At 40.2% G+C, this 17,755-nt stretch overlaps 1 protein-coding gene across 2 annotated transcripts in view; it reads right to left on the minus strand.

Annotated features, from left to right (window-relative positions):
* Positions 1 to 3,328: 3,328 nt before the first annotated feature.
* The window catches only part of SRPK1 (SRSF protein kinase 1), a 40,068-nt gene continuing 25,641 nt past the window's right edge, over positions 3,329 to 17,755 (minus strand). For both annotated transcript variants that reach the window (XM_048498241.1, XM_048498242.1), the window contains 10 exons: positions 17,605 to 17,711; positions 16,433 to 16,598; positions 14,793 to 14,818; positions 13,813 to 14,026; positions 12,882 to 13,319; positions 10,271 to 10,371; positions 8,240 to 8,347; positions 7,095 to 7,164; positions 6,687 to 6,779; positions 3,329 to 5,955 (listed from right to left, as the gene is read on the minus strand). In XM_048498241.1, the coding sequence (XP_048354198.1) occupies positions 5,771 to 5,955; positions 6,687 to 6,779; positions 7,095 to 7,164; positions 8,240 to 8,347; positions 10,271 to 10,371; positions 12,882 to 13,319; positions 13,813 to 14,026; positions 14,793 to 14,818; positions 16,433 to 16,598; positions 17,605 to 17,711 (1,508 nt within the window). In that variant the 3' untranslated portion in view covers positions 3,329 to 5,770. The remainder of the gene's footprint in view (positions 5,956 to 6,686; positions 6,780 to 7,094; positions 7,165 to 8,239; positions 8,348 to 10,270; positions 10,372 to 12,881; positions 13,320 to 13,812; positions 14,027 to 14,792; positions 14,819 to 16,432; positions 16,599 to 17,604; positions 17,712 to 17,755) is intronic.

Here is a 17,755-nt window from a genome sequence, read left to right on the forward strand (position 1 = left end):
CTCTCCAGATGTTCAGGAACTACAATTCCCATCAGCCTCTGTCAGCATGGCCAATTGGCCATGCTGGTAGGGGCTGATGGGAATTGTAGTTCCTGAACATCTGGAGAGCCGCAGGTTCCCTACCCCTGCACTAGTCCTTTGTGCACTTACAGTTTGTGGTGTAGCTGTGTGCTTTGCACTGGGGTCTCCCTCCATTTCCTTACTTACATGCAAAGAGGGCTGGGAAGTGATTTACCACCTGCTTGTTTTTCAAAAAAGCTGTTTTAACAATCTATCACAGAAGCAATAATCAAAAGTATCATTAAAAAAAAACCCCAAGAAATGCTGGTAGGGGGAGTGGGTGGAACTGCTCCTGTGTGGGCAGAGAAAGGAGGGGAGGAACAGAAAACCTGAACGAAGCAGAACTGATACTGGACTACTTCACATCGCACTTTGTCTGCTTTCAGAAACAATTAGGCTTCTCTGATGGGTGGAGCAGTGAGTTCTGAAAAGGGAAAATGTGTGCAACTCAGAACCGAATCCACAGAGAATGTACGTTCCATGCAAAGGAGACCACAAGTGTGTAAAAGGCCACCGCCTCTAGTTCAATGCATTAGTGGAATTCTTTGAATTGTAACTCAGTCAGATTGAGATACACCCAACCAGCATGGTTGTAGAAAGTTAAACAGCAAGTATAAAAGTTGTGATCTATATATACTGATTTACATATCAGATCTTTCTGGATCAAACCCATTTGGCTATGCCTAATGTTTATGATAAATTCTATGATTCATTTTAATATATGTAACTATGCAAAAGTTAATAAATATATAATATCTATGATTTTGTCATAACTGGGGGGCAGTCTTTAAATTATTGATTGCGATCTCCATCTTGTTAACCACAGAAACATGTGATATGTTAAATAACAGAATAAATACAGATACTTCCTGATGTTCAGACTGTTTTCAAATAAAAATGAATAAATAGAACCCCTTCTCATGTTGTGCCAAAATATTTTGGGGGGTGGGGGAGACACAGACTGATTACCCACTGTAGCTGTTTCCCCGCCCTTGCCTTACTTTGATGTGAAAAGTTGCGCCAGAGGTGCTCTCACTTTCCCCACGGAGCAAGAGGAAGCAGGGCATGTGTAGGGCAAGAGGAAGCGATTCGGGACAAGAAATCTCGCCCCAATGCACCTCCTCTCTCGACACACAGCAAAGACAGCGCAGGTTGGGACAAGATTTCTTGCCCTGAAGTGTTTCCAGATCCATTGTGCATCAGAGCGCTGGTGGGTAATTGGCCACAGGATCCTTTAGACCACAGTAATTGATTTCCTTCGTTGCACAAGAGCATTATGTTCATTGCAAGCTGATTTTTACCCCCTGTACTTTCAAATTAACATGCTCTGAATTAGAATTGAAACATAGTCTTATTCTGTTCCTATATTCACTTGTCTACTGAAGTTTCCCATGAAGCAGAGATTAAACAAAGCCTGTATTCAAAAACACAAAAAAACCCGCTCCTGGTTCTCTACATTAACTGCTCCATTATCCACATCAAAACTTTTAACATTCGTCCATCTCCTTCTCCACCCTTGCCCAACGGCTGTTTGGATCATAAGGAACAGACAACACAAAAGCCACAGGATAAAGGGGATTTGCAAATACATGGCAACTCTGCAGACAGTATAGGAAGGTCATTTTCCAACTAGGGCGAGTATCAACTCAAATGCCCAGTCAGCTGAGATAAATTATTTACCTTGCATGGGGATTATGAGTAGGGTTGATCTTTTTAGGAAACAGTCTAGGACAATTCTAACAATCACCTGCAAGATCTTCCTGCTTTTTATGAGTTATACCAAGATGGCACATGATATTTCCAAAATATTCCAATAAAGTGCATTTAACCATCTCGATTTTTATCATGCAATGTCTGAATAACTGCTCATCAGGGTTTGCACTTCCAAGGATTAAGTCAACAACTTTCCGCAGCATTACAAACAATAGAATCATAATATCTGAATTTATGAAGCAAAATTCTATGCTCTTCTTCTCTATGCGGATGCAAGTTCAGTGCCATCAAGTCATTTCTCAGTCATGGTAACTCTATGAATCAAAGTCCTCCAAAATGTCCTATCATTAACAGCTTTGCTCAGTTCTTGCAAACTCCTTCTTCTGATTTCTTGGTTGCAGTTTCCCTTTTTGGTTATTGATGAAGTGAAGGAACAGAAAATCTTGAACAATTTCAATTTCCTCGTCAACTTTAAAGTTGGTTAATTCCCCGGGAGTCATTGCTTTTGTCTTCCTGATGTTCAGATGTAGCTGTGTTTTGGCACTTCCAGCTTTAACTTTCGCGAGTAGCCATTTCAAGACTTTGCTATTTTCTGCCAGCAATGTGGTATCCTCAGCATATCTCAAATTAATGTACTGTCGAAGGCTTTCATGGCTGGAATCACTGGGGTGTTGTGCGGTTACCGGGCTGTATGGCCGTGTTCTAGTAACATTTTCTCCTGACGTTTCGCCTGCATCCATGGCTGGCATTGATGCCAGCCACAGATGCAGGCGAAATGTCAGGAGAAAATGCCACTAGAACACGGTTATACAGCCCAGAAACCACATAATACCCCAATATCTCAAATTGTTAATGTTCCCCTATCTATCGCTCCATCTTCATTTAAATCTAATCCAGCTCTCCTTACATGTTCTGCATATAGATTGAAGAGATGGGGCGATAGTATACATTCTTCCCTGACACGCCTTTGCCAATTGGAAATTGTTCTGTTTCTCAATATTCTGTCCTAACAGGACCCTCTTGTCCAGAGTACAGGTTGAGCATCAAAACAAGCAGATGGTGTGGCACCCATTTCCTTTAAAACCAGCTATAGCTTTTAATGATCCACACAGCCAAAAGCTTTGCTATAATTCATGAAACACAAGCTGATTTTCTTCTAAAACTCTCTTGCACATTCCAGCATCCAATAAAAAATTTGTGACATCTTTTGTGCCCCTTCCTTTTCTGAATCCAGCTTGAGCATCAGGTATTTCTCATTCCATAGATGGTAACAGTCTTTTTTTAAAATAAGATTTTGAGCATCATTTACTCACAAGAGAAATTAATTTTATAGTCCAATAGTTACTTCTTCCCCACCAACAGGATAAATATATAACCATGCAATCCCCCTTCCAAAGCAATCCTATTAGCTCCAATCATATTTAATTTGAGCTGCAATAAGAGGCACTACAATACGAAACCTGTGGGTAATTGTGTAGCAAAAAGTGCCTATGAATATATTTAATAACTTGTTTATTGTGCTGCATTTACAAAGAAAAAGACAATGCACACAATAGAAAGAATAAAAATGTATTTTTTCCTTCAGGTTTTAGGCTGACAAAACAAGTACAAATCTGTTAGTGAATACTTTATGGCAATTTGGAAGTGTAGTGAACCTGATGTGAGCACAAAATACTTAGGCAATCTTGACAAGTTCTCTTGTATTAAACTGGACTGCTCTTGTGCAACAGAGGCAACAGCAGCAGCAGCCTTCTTCTGTGGAGAGGAACCTATATTTGAACCAAGAGATGCAAACCCCTCATGAGCTTTTTTGCTCCATTTGGGTAGCCAAGATGTTGATGCAAACACGGTTGTGTTGATGCCAAAAATTTAATTCTCCCTGCCAGCAAGTCTTCACAGTATTTCAAGAGAAAGTATGTATTGTACATTCAAGTCCCATCTTGTATCTCTTGACAGATAGGCACAGAAGTGCTTTCAGAGGTGAGGAAGATATTCCATGTAACAGGAGAATCATTACACTTTTAAAACTTTTTTTCTTTTCACTTTAAGATTGTGCATAGAGAACTTAACTTCAGATTTCTTAAATAGGCATGCAGCTCAGATTCCGCTAAAGGCCTAGTCAAGCATCAAACGACAGCATGGCCAGATTAGATAGGAAATGGGGTAGGAGGGTTACACTTTTTTTTAAAAAAAAAAACCGAAATAGAACCAGATTTCTCTTTTTAAATGGGGGGAATAAGGTTACTATAAACTGGGGATTTCAAAACACACACACAAAAAACAACAACAGTGTCACACTGCTGGCAGCTTTTGCAATGGACGGCCTGGCTCAGCGCCTGCAAGCCTGAAGCCAGTTCATAGCCATAAAGAATTTTCACAATCTCAAAGGCCTATTTGGTCCATAGTATGGAAGGGCTGCTGGAGACACCAACTTATTCCAAACCTTATATTAGAGCAGCAGGAAGGAGATTTTTTTTAACATAGCTCAGGGAAACCTAAGAGATATCCATTGTAGAATTACCAAGTATTACATGCCTTTGATCTTTATTTTTTTAAAAAAATCTACAGAGTCAGTGACAACTAACCCCTTTCCCTAGAAGGGGCTTAAAAGTTTTACATTTCTATCCTGCTGGGCAACCAGGTTTGCAATGATTCTGAAAAACAAAATTTGTCACTATGTCTTTAAGGGGGGAAAGACTGAAGTTACTCCATCCCCTGTTTAGTTGCCCTGGTGTTCATTCTGTAGAAAAGGAATTATGATCAATATTCAAAAAGATGTTAGGACTCCAGCGACTCAGGTGGCAACAGGGCTAGCAACAGCCTTGGGAGATGTCGTGGCTGAAAGTCTAGGCATACAAGCACAGCTGGAATGGCAGCCCACAATTCATCTTTTCACTTATTGTTGCTGGGTTAAGGATATATTTAACACTTCTAAGAAAACTAACAGCTCTCTACTGAAAATACAATATCACACAAGGCTGACCTAGTGCTATTAAAGGCATAAGGCAGACCTGTGTAAAGAGCAGCCTGCCAGATGCTGGTTAACTCCCCTTCTTTTGTGGCCTCCTTTGGGTAACAGAAACCCACATAATCGTTAAGCACCTATTGGCCCCAAAATTATGACTGGTAGGCCACGTACTGCCCCAGGCAGCATGGCATAGAAAATGGGGGCAATTTGCCTGCCTCTATAGGCAACAAATGCTTACGCCTGTCTTGCACAGACAGTTACTTCTACCAGTTCCTGTTGAATTTATTTCCCTTGAAAAATGTATTTCAAGTTCACATGCTACAGTATGGGACAGCAGCTTATTTTACTGGACTCGGAAAAAGTCCAGAGAACTGTGGAACAAAAATAGTACTAAAATCTATTTCATACAAGCTGTTCAAAAAGACTCAATGGCTAAAACTAGAGAAATAGTGTGTCCCGGGGAAGAAAAGATTACCCAAGCAGCAGATTAGACACCTAAGGAATGAATAGTGAATTTAGAGTTCAGTGCTCCACATGGAGCTACCACCTTGGTGCCATTTGCTATTTCTCCTCTTACTGTCAGCAACCGGGTGTGCACTAGGAAAATGACTCCTGGAGTCAGAAAGCTAAGGAGGGATTCACAGCTCTTCACATCCCTCTTGGGATGACTGCAATATACTTAAGGGAGTGTGTCCCAATGGAGATTTCCCCACACTTTTAGAGTAAGGTACTCGAGCAAAGAAGACAGTCAGGGGTAATTTCATGTTTCTGTAAAAACTCTTTGGCAAACCCCAACCATAGCAAAACAAACTGGATGCCCACAGGCTGACAGCAGTCCTGACTGAGCCAAGTACACAAACTCACATGAACGGTTAAGATTTATCTAAAATCCCAAAAGCTCCCCAAGGAGAAACTTTGCTCTGAAAAATCAATAAGGAAACAATTGACTTGGGAAAAGGAGGCCATCTAGGTGCGTATATATTATGCTGCAGAACCCACTATATGGTCATGGTTTCAGGTCGGAGTGTTTTAGGAGTTGAGCCAGGGGTGCCTGAGACACTGCGCTGCTGTAGCTCTCTTCTCAGGATTCAGCTCCAGCATAGGTAGTAAAAAGTCAGTAAATGCAGCTGCCTCTTCTTGAGACCACTCGTATTTTTCCACAAGCACTTCAAGGAGACCCCATGGCTTCAGTTTGGTGATATGCTTCAGATCACCTGAGAGCAGTGACAAGAAAATTAACAGGATGTCATTAACATGAGCAGGAAGGTCAACCAAGCAGACTACATGGTTTCAAGGCAGTTGAATTATTCAATGTTGCTCAACAATAACAACAAAAAAGAGTCCCCATCCCCAACCCTGACAATGTTGTTTGCTCAAGAAGTATTGCATTTATCCAGATCATCTGTTTGAACTCAAATCTTAGTACTTCTACACACAACTTTATAGCACAGCACTCCTAGTCTGGATGTAATCAGACTGATTCTATCAAAAGATGCCAGACTCGGTCCACAAATATGTCAAGACCTCACATTATTCTCAGTTGTGATTAGTAGGTAAAAAATCTACAGAAACTGTATTCACTTCTCTTGATCATGATACCTCTAACTCCTCCTTACATGCTGCTAATCTAGACTCCCAAGGATTCTAAAAGGTTAACACTAATTTGAATTTGTTTTCAACGCAGGTGTAAATAAAAACTGTTTGATTTTGGTCATTGGAATTAACTGCAAAACCCAGGTTATGCATTTGGATTTTTCTCCAGATCAAAATGACTATGAAGAACCTCAACCACTAATGGGTATTCCAGAACCCTTGGATCAGATATACTGGGAAAGCAGAAAGGCACTTTTCAATAGCAAAGAATGACGTAGCACCAAGCATATCTCTATATTGAAGTCCTCAGATTTTTAGTGTCAGAGACATGAAAGATTCTTTCTCCTCTTACCTTTTTTGGTGAAAAACTCCTTGGAGTATTTTCCAGCTGCAATCAGTTTGCGAGGTATTTTGCCAAGAAGTTCTATGATCAATGCAATATGATCTGCATGCCCCAACAGAAAGAGAAAGAAACAATGAATCTATGTGCCAAAGTCACTTTGAGAACTTGGAACTTGAGAACTTGAGAACTTGATACGCAGACCCTAAAAGGAAACTAGACTGGATATATCTCACATCATGCAGAGCCCAATTTATCTGTTTTTGAGAGGCAGGAAAAGTGGTATGAAACCTGCTACATCATACATCAAAGAATTCAGGAAACCTGATCAGGCAAACAATAACAATATAACCTGCCTCAGCTTTCTTCACCATTACAATGACAGTCCAAAAAACCCTAACCCTTTGTAATGCCACTCACCTTCATCCCGTGAATAGTCTTCACCAGAATGAGGCTCAAACAGATAATCACCTGTTGCCAGTTCAAAGGCCTAGGGAAAAATCAGAATCAGACACTTTCAGGCATTTTGCTGGGAGCCTGGTGAAATCACTTTCCACATTCTCCTTGTGAGCAGACACTTGCTAGTGCAGAAGCAGTTGAAGCCTGGTTCTCACTTCTCAGTGCAGCCTCCTAAGAAGGGTGGCTTTCTGCTTATGTGAGTCCAGCAACTTGCTGCATCAGTTCACAGGCATCCTTACACATGTCCCATAAGATTGAAGCCAAATATTTTCAAACACCTAAAAACCATTACCACTTGCCTGGATAAATGAAAACATCCTGTATCATTTCTGGAAGATTTGTAGATTTGGGCTTTCTGTATTCATGAGTGCCAAAGCTATGGATACCATAGCAAGAATGCCTCTCCTGACATGCCCTTGTTAAAATACTATGCAAGGAGTACACCACCAATAAATTAAAGCTGGGCTGAGCATGGAAGCTGTAATGATCATTGCTCTTAACTTCCTAGCTAGCCAGTGTAAATGCTGAATCACAGAGGTAATGTGCTCTAAAAACCAGTCCCATTCCCAGGAGATCAATGGCTGTCAGTTCTAGTCAACAGTACTGAAAGACCTTCAAAGGCAGTTCTAGAGAATACATGGTTACACTGTGAAATTACAAAATGAAAAATAGCTGTTGTATGCCAATCACATGCTGGCTGTTAAAGCATTAGCTGATAGACAGTTACCACTTGAAGCAATGGATTTAAGTATCCTCTCAGTACTGCAAGTGGTCAGAAATTTGTCAACAGCTGGGGAATCTATTCCCTTTGATTAATAGGGCCTGCCAACTGTCAGTTTGGTCTGTATTGCATTGGCTTGTTCTTAAAAGGTCGCCAAACATGGCCAAATATTTGGAAAGCCAACCTTGTTAGGAGTTGCTTTGTAGTTTTTGTTTTAGCAAAAGATCTCGAAATATATTGTTAAATGGTCCATTAAAAGTGCAGAGGAAATCAGAGTGCAAATCATCATTTAACTTTTTTTTTAGGTCAACTACAGAACAACAGAATTCCCAGACAATGCTGAAATTGAAAGCAGTTGTCATTCAGGCAAGTTGACTGAGTTTACCATACAGGCTGTGCTCCAAATGTCTGCAGGGCTGCTGTAGCCTGCTCCAATCAGTACTTCTAAGGATCGGTACTGCCGTGTCTGAATGTCTTCAGTGAAGTGTTTATGCTGCAGAAAAAAACAATGCTGTGATAAACTGGAGAGCAAGTGAAATTCCACAAACAGTTCAAACCATATACTGAAAACCATACATGATGTAGTAGCTTCCTAGATTTTGCATCCTAGCTTGAAAACTTATACTTTGACGAACAAATGATTATATTTATATACTTTGCAATAAACCATCATAAAATAATATAGACAAAGTGTTCTCTTAGGACTTGAGGGAACTCCAGCGTTGTGACATCATTACAAACTGCTCTCTCTATACTTACCAGATTAACACAGCAGTCCTATGCAGAGTTACTCCAGCCAAAACACACTGAAATCAAAGGGCTTGGAAAGCAGTAATTCTGAACAGGATTGCTCTGATTAGATCTCACACAAAAAGAGGCACAGGGACTCATCCATCTCTCTCAACAAAATGATTCATATGGAAAAAAGCATTCCAACTGCTCAATACCCAGCCCATGTACAGTTTTCCACAGGCCAGAAGCTAAACTGAATTGCATCTAGAAGCAAACTACTAGTCAGTGGAATTGAAAAGGTCATACTCAAAGACATGGAAAGCAGATATTTTATTAGACAATAACCTGAATGCCACCTGATAGTTAAGGGCTTCCCTGGCACTATCAGGGTTGATGTAGAAGGAGGAGAGGGGTACAGGAGGTACTAGGTTGTCTGTACACTTAGTCTGTTCTGCCTCAACCCAGTCATCCTCTTTACCTTCCACAGAACACCGCCCATCAGAATTCCCAGGCACCAATTGCAAAAAGAAAACTAGAAAATTAGCCAATTGGAACAAAAGCAGAGGAACAATATAAAAGGGGAACCAACATGGAAACACAAATGAGAGTAAACCCCCCTGTATAATAAGCTTAGCGGAAGAGTACAACTAATGTAGTCTAGAAGAGTGCTGGAATAGAACTACAGAAACCCAGACTCTGATCCCAGTTTTGCCCTCAAAGTTTGGCAGCCCCAAGCTGTCTTACAGATCATGAGAATACAACATGGGATAACAAAGCCATGTACAGCAGCCTGCACCAAGAGCAGAACAAAAACGTAACGAAAGCCCCAAGATTTTAAAACTCTAGATAGTTCCAAAGACACTGCTAAGAATTTGTGGTGATATTTTAAAAATAACTACTGGGATGTTAGTAAATAGAACCCAATTTAAAAGTCTTGTGAAACATCAGAGACAAGTTAAACATAAATGTCTCAATGTGCATTTGGATGCATTCAGAAGCCTCTGCTAAAATGTCAACAAATTGATTGAATGTATTTGATCAATTAACAAATTATTTCAATGGTACTTCATTTCTTGTGTGCCTTCTCAATGAGACAGGAGGAAGATTACAAAACATAATTAATTCCATCGAACAATGTAAGACCTCCAAATAAACAATCTGTTAGGGCAAGGATTACAGAACTGGAAACAATGGAGACAGACAAAACAAGGAAAAAAAAACCCTTAAGCATGGGGATCTATACTAAAGGGCAGTGCAACAGAAAATAATAATATAAAAGGTGAGAAGTTACATTCTGCAAGGGTCTTCCTGCTCTCTTTGGGCAGGTCATTCCACCAGGTGGGAGCCATGACAGAGAATGTACGTGAACAAACAGCTGTCAATATTACCCATTTGCAAGGTGGCATTCTCAGAAATGTCTGCTTAGGTGAGTGCAGCATTCAGAAGCAGAAAGAAATCTTGCTACTTTTTGAGTACCCATATAGATATAGGGGAAGCACTTATGCTTCTCCTATGTAGCACTCAGCAGATCAAAAGTTAATGGCATCACCAGAAACCTAGAAAGAGTATTTGCGGACTTCAGTTTACACACTTAAAAAATTATGAATGGTGCCTATAGTCAACCCAGCTAATTAAAGTATGATTAGCAGCTTGTGTCAGGCAGCGTAGAAAGGATTTTACTTACCACCCAGCAAGCATTTCCTAGGTCAGCTATTTTTACTTTGATCTTATCGGCATTCCCAGGCTCGAGAGGATTAAGGAGGAAATTCCCAGCTGCAGATTTTCCTAAATGAAGATGTAAAATTGGTAGTTAATGACACTTGGGCACAGCCACCATCTTCCCTATAAATCCTAAAAAGCATCACTTGCCTTAGGTATAGGAGTCACTCCCTATCTGGGATATACATATATGAATACCCCACCCCACAGGATCCAAAAACATTACACCTACTGGAAGCTGTTCAATCTAAGTTCCTACAAAAGATTTTTGGAGTTCCTTGATGTATTGTGAATGCCCTTCTCAGATGGGAGGCTAAGGTGATTGCTTTAGATGAATATGTGTGATTACTGGCATTCACCTATTGACTAAAACCTATTTTCAATCATATGGGTCTAGTACCCTTGATTTTTGCTGACAGATATCACTTAACCTGGCTAACAGCAGTTGAGGGGAAACTTCAGGAGTACGGCCTTTTCCACTATGTTCTATTGTGCCTCAGGCCTCATGAAGCAAAATAAATGATTAAAGAGCTGCTTTGGAATCTTGCCTTACCATCGGACAGGGCACAGATACAGAAATATCCAGTTATTTTGCAGCACATCAAATAATTTTGACCAGCAGATTATCTTAGGTTCCCCTAATATTGGAGAATTTTTACACCGGCACATTTTAATGCTCTGCCCTCTGCCCTTCTGGAAGGCAGACACTGTCGTCTCCCACTTTTTCAAAGACTTTGTCCATGTAATGCAGAGTCTATTAACCATGTCTTGCTGCACTGCCCACTTTACAACGATTTCTGACTTCAGTACATCATTCCGTTCTGTCAATCATATTGGGAAGATCTGAACAATTTGAAGCTTCCTTTCTTCTTGCTGACTCTTCCCAGGAGTCTTTATAAGTTATAAACTTACTAAACTTTGCCTGCGGACAAGCTACACATGAAAGCAGCTAAGTCTTATTACTTCACCTGTTGGAGGAAGGAGGGCTTTATTCTCCTTTGTCCCCCTTTTCAATTTATGTATGTATCATTATATTTTTACTACATATTTTTATTATAACCACTTGTTAATTTTCTGTAGCTTATTTTGTACTGAAATAAATTTTGATAATGTTGATGAGGAGGAGGTTGGGTGGACTACTGAGAGAAAATTGATTTGCAACAACTCCATTAACTGGAAAGTCGAAAGATTGAATGAATTTACACTCCTGTTTTTTTCTCTCTCTCTTGCCAAGCTTCTTCGAGTCTAGATGGGTCATTCATGGGAGTTCACAAGCTATCAGTGACCATTGGTGTAGTGAGCTAGAGCCCTGGACACAACTTTCTGCGGGGCACACTGTCGCTTTTCTCACAACTATGTCCTGGAGAGGGGTGAAGTTAGCCACTGGCCCAACCCCAAACTCCACGTGGAGTTTGAGTGCAGAGCCAGCCATCTCACTCTGACCACATTTGTTCAGGAGAAGAAGAAGAGTTTGGAATTATATCCTCCCTTTCTCTCCTGTAGGAGACTCAAAGGGGCTTACAATCTCCTTGCCCTTCGCCCCTCACAACAAACACCCTGTGAGGTTGATGGGGCTGAGAGAGCTCCAAAAAGCTGTGGCTAGCTCAAGGTCACCCAGCTGGCGTATGTGGGAGTGCACAGGCTAATCTGAATTCCCCAGATACGTTTCCACAGCTCAAGTGGCACAGTGGGGAATCAAACCCGGTTCCTTCAGATTAGAATGCACCTGCTCTTAACCACTACGCCACTGCTGCTCTCCATTTGCTGCTAGCCTCAGCAAGGCTTGGGACCAGTCTGCAGTTTAAAGATGGACCTGACCAGTTGAGGTCAGCATCAGTTGGGCAGTGCTGCTCCCGAACACACAGGCTGGGCCAAATTGGCTGGCCCTGCACTCACACGCCATGTGCAGTTTGGTGGTGGGCCAGCCCTGCTGGCCAGCGTTTAACTGCACCTCTGCCCTGGAGCCAGGGCACTGTTGCGAGTGGGGCTCTAGCCCCCTCATGCCCCCTCCTCACTGCACCAGTGGTCATGGGCAGCTTGTAAATTCCCATGAGTGTCCCAACTAGACTTAAAACAGCTTGGCAAGAGTTTTTGTAAGCTATGCTCCTGCAAGTGACTGTCCCTTTTATTTTCTAGTTTTGTTTCAATGCAGGACTTCATAAGGAGAAAACCTAAGTTATCATTGCTCAGAACGTTTAACACTTATAACAGGAAAGCTCTCACATATCAATAAATTAGGACACTAGTTAACAAGTCAAATCATCCTCTGCCAAATCTTATCCTTGAATCTGCTTGAGGGGCCTTAGACAAGCCTACAACATTCAATCAGCTTCTGTTTTGGAGAGGCAGGAGAATTAATACTAACCCACCTTACAGAAATGTTGTAAGGATTACAGAGATAATTTTTAATACTTGGGGAAAGTTCTACAGAAAAAAACTGGGTTGGATGCAATGTCACCCTTTTAAGTGAGAAGCCTTGCAAAAGGAAGACAATGAATCCAACTCATTATTATTGTTACATATTCTATGGCATAACTATCCTCAAGATTTTAAGATCTAGCCCCTTAAAATAGTACCTTTGCCGGTCTCTGATGTCCCATTCTCATTCTCATCCTCTGAAGGTATTTCTGCCCTGATACTCTCTTGTAAATGGCTGATCTGCTGCTCGTTGAAATACTGTTGCTCTCGTGAATTTGCCTGGCATACAGTAGAACCCAGTTCTTCTGAAATTAAGGGTGCACATGAATCTGATATTGCTTCCTGTATCCTGTTCTCCAAGTCACCATTACTTTGGCTGTAAGTACAGCTCTCCTCTTCCTTCTCCTGCTGCTCCTCTGAGGGACTGCTGCAGTCATTGGCATTACAAAGGTCCTCCTCACATTTTACTGACACTTGGTTGTTGGAGTCTGAGAAGAGATTCATTTGCCCTACACCATTGCAATTGATTTCTGTTACACATTTTTCAACAATTCCCTCCATTAAGATGGTTTGCTCTGGTACAAGTGAGACAGCATCTGGAGAAAGGGAGAGAAAAAAACAACAACCTAGGTTAGAATGTTTATGGAGTAAGCTTAGTCAGAAGGGGAAACATATTTATCATTGATAATTGACTATCAGTCAGAATGCAAATGTTTTTGAAACATGTTGGCTGTGGCCTAAGTTTATATGCTCATTAAAATTGCTGAAAATTATGAACTAGGTTTAGCTAGTTCTTACTAAAATGTTAGATGAAATACAAAATGTGCAGATTTGTTGCATTTCACCTTTCAGAAATGTCTATTACAGGGGTAGGGAACCTGCGGCTCTCCAGATGTTCAGGAACTACAATTCCCATCAGCCTCTGTCAGCATGGCCAATTGGCCATGCTGGTAGGGGCTGATGGGAATTGTAGTTCCTGAACATCTGGAGAGCCGCAGGTTCCCTACCCCTGGTCTATTAATTCTACTTGTAAAACCTCATCAGCTTGAAAAGGTGGACACACAATCCATGTTTTCCAGAGACTAATACCTGTCTTTCCAGGTAGCCCTTCATCTGGGGGGCTCTCTTTTAAGAGTAATTCTAGTGGTCTTGGGATCTCCTGCTGCTCTTCAGATTGCACTTGTGGAGGGCTTGCTTCCTTTTCCATTTCTTCGATTTCCTGGATGCGTTTCTCTAGCAGCTCTGCTTGTCGTTTCTGTTTTTTTTTCAATTTCTTTTTCTTATTCTTGGACATTTTGTCAGCCTGTTTAGTAATTGCAAATAAAGCATCTCTCAGGCATCTACTGCAATCTTTTATAATAACAAATAATTCAGCAGGCATTGCTTCAGAATTTTTGAAAAGCGTCTTCAAACAGGAGAAAATAGGAGAGCAAAGATCCTCCAGAAATAAAATGAAACAGCCAGTCACATTTTAGTCTTTCAAACAGGCCTTAACTCTGTCCTTCTAGTTCTAGTCTTGTATTTATGGTGAACATGTATACGTTATGGAATATACCAAATGAAAACTCTCTGCAACTATTGCTCAACAAATATTGAGCACCTCACCCACTTTGATGCCAAATATGTTCTCCATAGCAAAAGGGACAGTTTAAAAATCAAAAGTTATCAGCCCTTATGAGGAGGGGAAAATGCCCTCATCGCTAGTAACAGCTGACCTGATTCTAGATAAACTACGAACCTCTTAGAATTGCAAACCAGTTAACATAATTTTGTTTTTATGGGCAGGGTAGATTCTTGAACAAAACTGTTCATGCACTGGGTAACCAAGATCTAACCAGAAGAAATTCCTTCTACTACAGCGGCTGGAAAGAAAGGTTGACCATTATCAGAAAAGAAGGAAACAATAAGCATATGGCAACTAATCTAAATGTGCTCAGAAATTATGGTAGGTCACCCCAGTTTTAGTAGGGGACCTTCAATGTTACAGAACTGTTCTGTTAAGCCAAGATGCCGTACAGATAACTACAAAGTGTTAATTCAACTCTAAAGAGATAAGTCACCACACTTACTGGTTTTGGCAACGGCGCAGTACTCACTGTGAAACAAGAGAGAAACACATTAACATATCTATATATACTGCAATAATGTTGTAGAACAGGCCTTGACAAACTCCAGGTTCTGGTTTGCCAAGGAATCCAGCAACTTAATTAAGGCACCTATTATTTTCAGCAGTGATTTGACTGTAGTGTATCTTTGTGATCCTCAGTAGAAGGGCAAAGTTTATTGATCATTTCCTATCAGATTATCTGATGTATTATATAAGAATGCATGTACTCATAGGATGCAGCCTTTAAACATATGCTTTGGGTGTGTCCAGTCGTTTGGTTTTTCTGGGAAGAAGTTGCTTGTATCAATTTGATATTTGAATGTTCACTGATTTGAGGATGCTTATGTACTTTTAAACTATCTGTCATTTCATGGAGGCTAACCATTGGTCAACAGAAATGGACCCTCCATGTCCTTACTACAGCTAAAAGACACACATTAAAACACTTGAGAAAATAAAAAGCCCACCTCTGGTGAATCAATGGATTGAAGACCTTAGAACTCTATAAAGATTTGAAAGTATGACATATAGACAGCAATTGCAAATGGACTTATTTTTAGATAATTGGAAAAAGTTTATAGAAATGTATGTGTAGATCCGTCACCACTGTTGTTATATTTTGTTTTTTACTTTCTGTATATTTTTCGCTTTTTTCTTTTAAAGGTTATTTAGTTGTGAGATTTTAAGTTTCTCCCTGATTCTTTTTTTCTGCTTTTGAAAGAAAAAATAAAATACAAAATATCAAAAACAAAACAAACAAAATCCCAATCCAAATGGAGATTGAACAAAAATGTGTATAGAATTTGGCCTAAACAGAATTATGCAGGGAAACTGGCTGCTATAGAAATCAAAATATATTATTTATTGTCATAATACATCATTAACTTTCATTAATTGATGGGCTACCATTCACCGGGTCCAATTTACAGCTATCAGAGTAATCCTATGCAGTTATTTTAAGATCACTGATATCAACAATATTAGACTGAAGCAACTCTGCATAGGCTTGCACATTGAAGTCACTTATCTAATTAAACATATACCCATATAGAACAAGTGTTAGAGACAATATATGCCATTTCCTGAGCCCACAGGGTATGATATACCAATTTTGGAGGGGTAGATGAATCAGGCTGTGACAGTTAAAAACGAATATTCCTGTGAAAACTTATTTATCACTACATTAGCTTTTGTGGGTAAAGTCCACTTTGTCAGATGCGTTGTTTGTTATCTTCAGGGTTAAAACTTCATGCTGGCCCATAAAAGCTTTATGCCACAATAAATTTGTTAACGTTGTACAAAGTATATTCCAAGATTCATCACATTACAAAGCCCTCCTAATTGATGCTCCTAACTCTTTTGTGCAAAACGTTTAGCATTTCTAGTATGACGTTTTTCTTTAGTTGAATTGATATCTAAAGGGATATTAAAAATAGTGATAGTCTACATTCTGCTTACTAGCTGCTTGTCAAAGCATGCAGACAGAATTAGAAACATGTTTAATTAAATCATAGACAATCAGACTGATTCAGGCGTTTGTATTCACCATAACCTAACTGATTACTTTGGGAAATCCAAACTGCAGGAGAGGAGAAGAAGCACCTGCAGAGCCGGAAGGTGGGGGCGCTCCAGATCTCTGCCATTCTGTTGCCTCTGCGGCCAACCTGCGAATGTACTGGTCATTTACATGTAGCAAGATGTTTTCTGGTTTAATATCGGTGTGGATAATCCGACACTTTATATGTAAATAATCCAGTCCCTGCAAAACCTGCAAAGAGCAAAACACAAAGAAAGCTAGCATTTAAATGGGCTGAAAATTCAGCACTGTAACCTAAAAATACTGAAAAGTAGCAGAATTAAATAGTTATGTGATCATAGATCTCAACTGAAATATAGCAGTCAACCCCCAAGACTCATTTATGAAATTACCAATAAGCAGCTTGTATTACCATGGAAACCGTGCTAAAAGGCTCCCCTTCACCTGATCTTCATCTTACTGCTGCTTAAGCAATGATTTCCACTCCATTTAGCACTATTTCTTTACCTGCGATCTCTCAACACCCATCCCCCAACATTCTCCTTATCTTTAAAAACCTACAACTCAGATCCCCACTCAGTTACAGAGTTTCCCGTGGGAACTTGGGCTAGTCACTCACCCTCAATCTAACAAAAACCCTGTGAAGCAGGCTAGGACAAAAGGAAGAGGAGACCTTATGCACTATCCTAGGCTCCTTAGAGGAAGAATAGGATAAAGATGCAAGGGACTGGCAGTATAAGGCATGAATAATGCTCCCAAACTGCCTCCACTGAAGTCTAAGACAACTTATCTTAAAGCATTGTTTAAAGGAGGCTTATCTTCTTTCTTGGGACTCCAGTGTGACAATTCTCCCAAATGGATAAGCAAAGTGAAAAGTTAGGTTTCTTCCATTTGTTAATATGGAGTAACTCCCAAGGGAAAAAGCATCTCTAGCTGTACAACAAGACACCAAACTAACTGAACACCACATATATCAAAGCACAAAGCTAAGTGATTGTCTTAAGTAGTAGACAAGCCTTTATTGGCATTCCAAGTTACAATAAAACAATTGTCCATAAAAGACAGATAAATACATCACACTTTCAGAGTCTTATCAATAGTGTAGTCCAAATGAGCTCATCAAAAGTGCCATTCCTATATACTTCTTTACAGGACTGTCTTAAGTAGCTTCTTACACCTGACAGCAAGTGTTGTCATAACTAACCCTAAGCGTAGTCAGGTAGTAAGAGGAACTTACCTGATTAATTATTCTTTTCACACAAAGCAGTGGAAGCCCCTGATAATTTGATTTGATGATCCATTTCAGCAGATGATGCCCTAAAACTTCAAACACCATACAAACATCTATAACTGAGTCAAGGCAAAATATTCTAGGATTCCTAGAATTC

The sequence above is a fragment of the Sphaerodactylus townsendi genome, linkage group LG05, assembly GCF_021028975.2.
Source record: "Sphaerodactylus townsendi isolate TG3544 linkage group LG05, MPM_Stown_v2.3, whole genome shotgun sequence".
NCBI classification, from domain to species: Eukaryota; Metazoa; Chordata; class Lepidosauria; order Squamata; family Sphaerodactylidae; genus Sphaerodactylus; species Sphaerodactylus townsendi.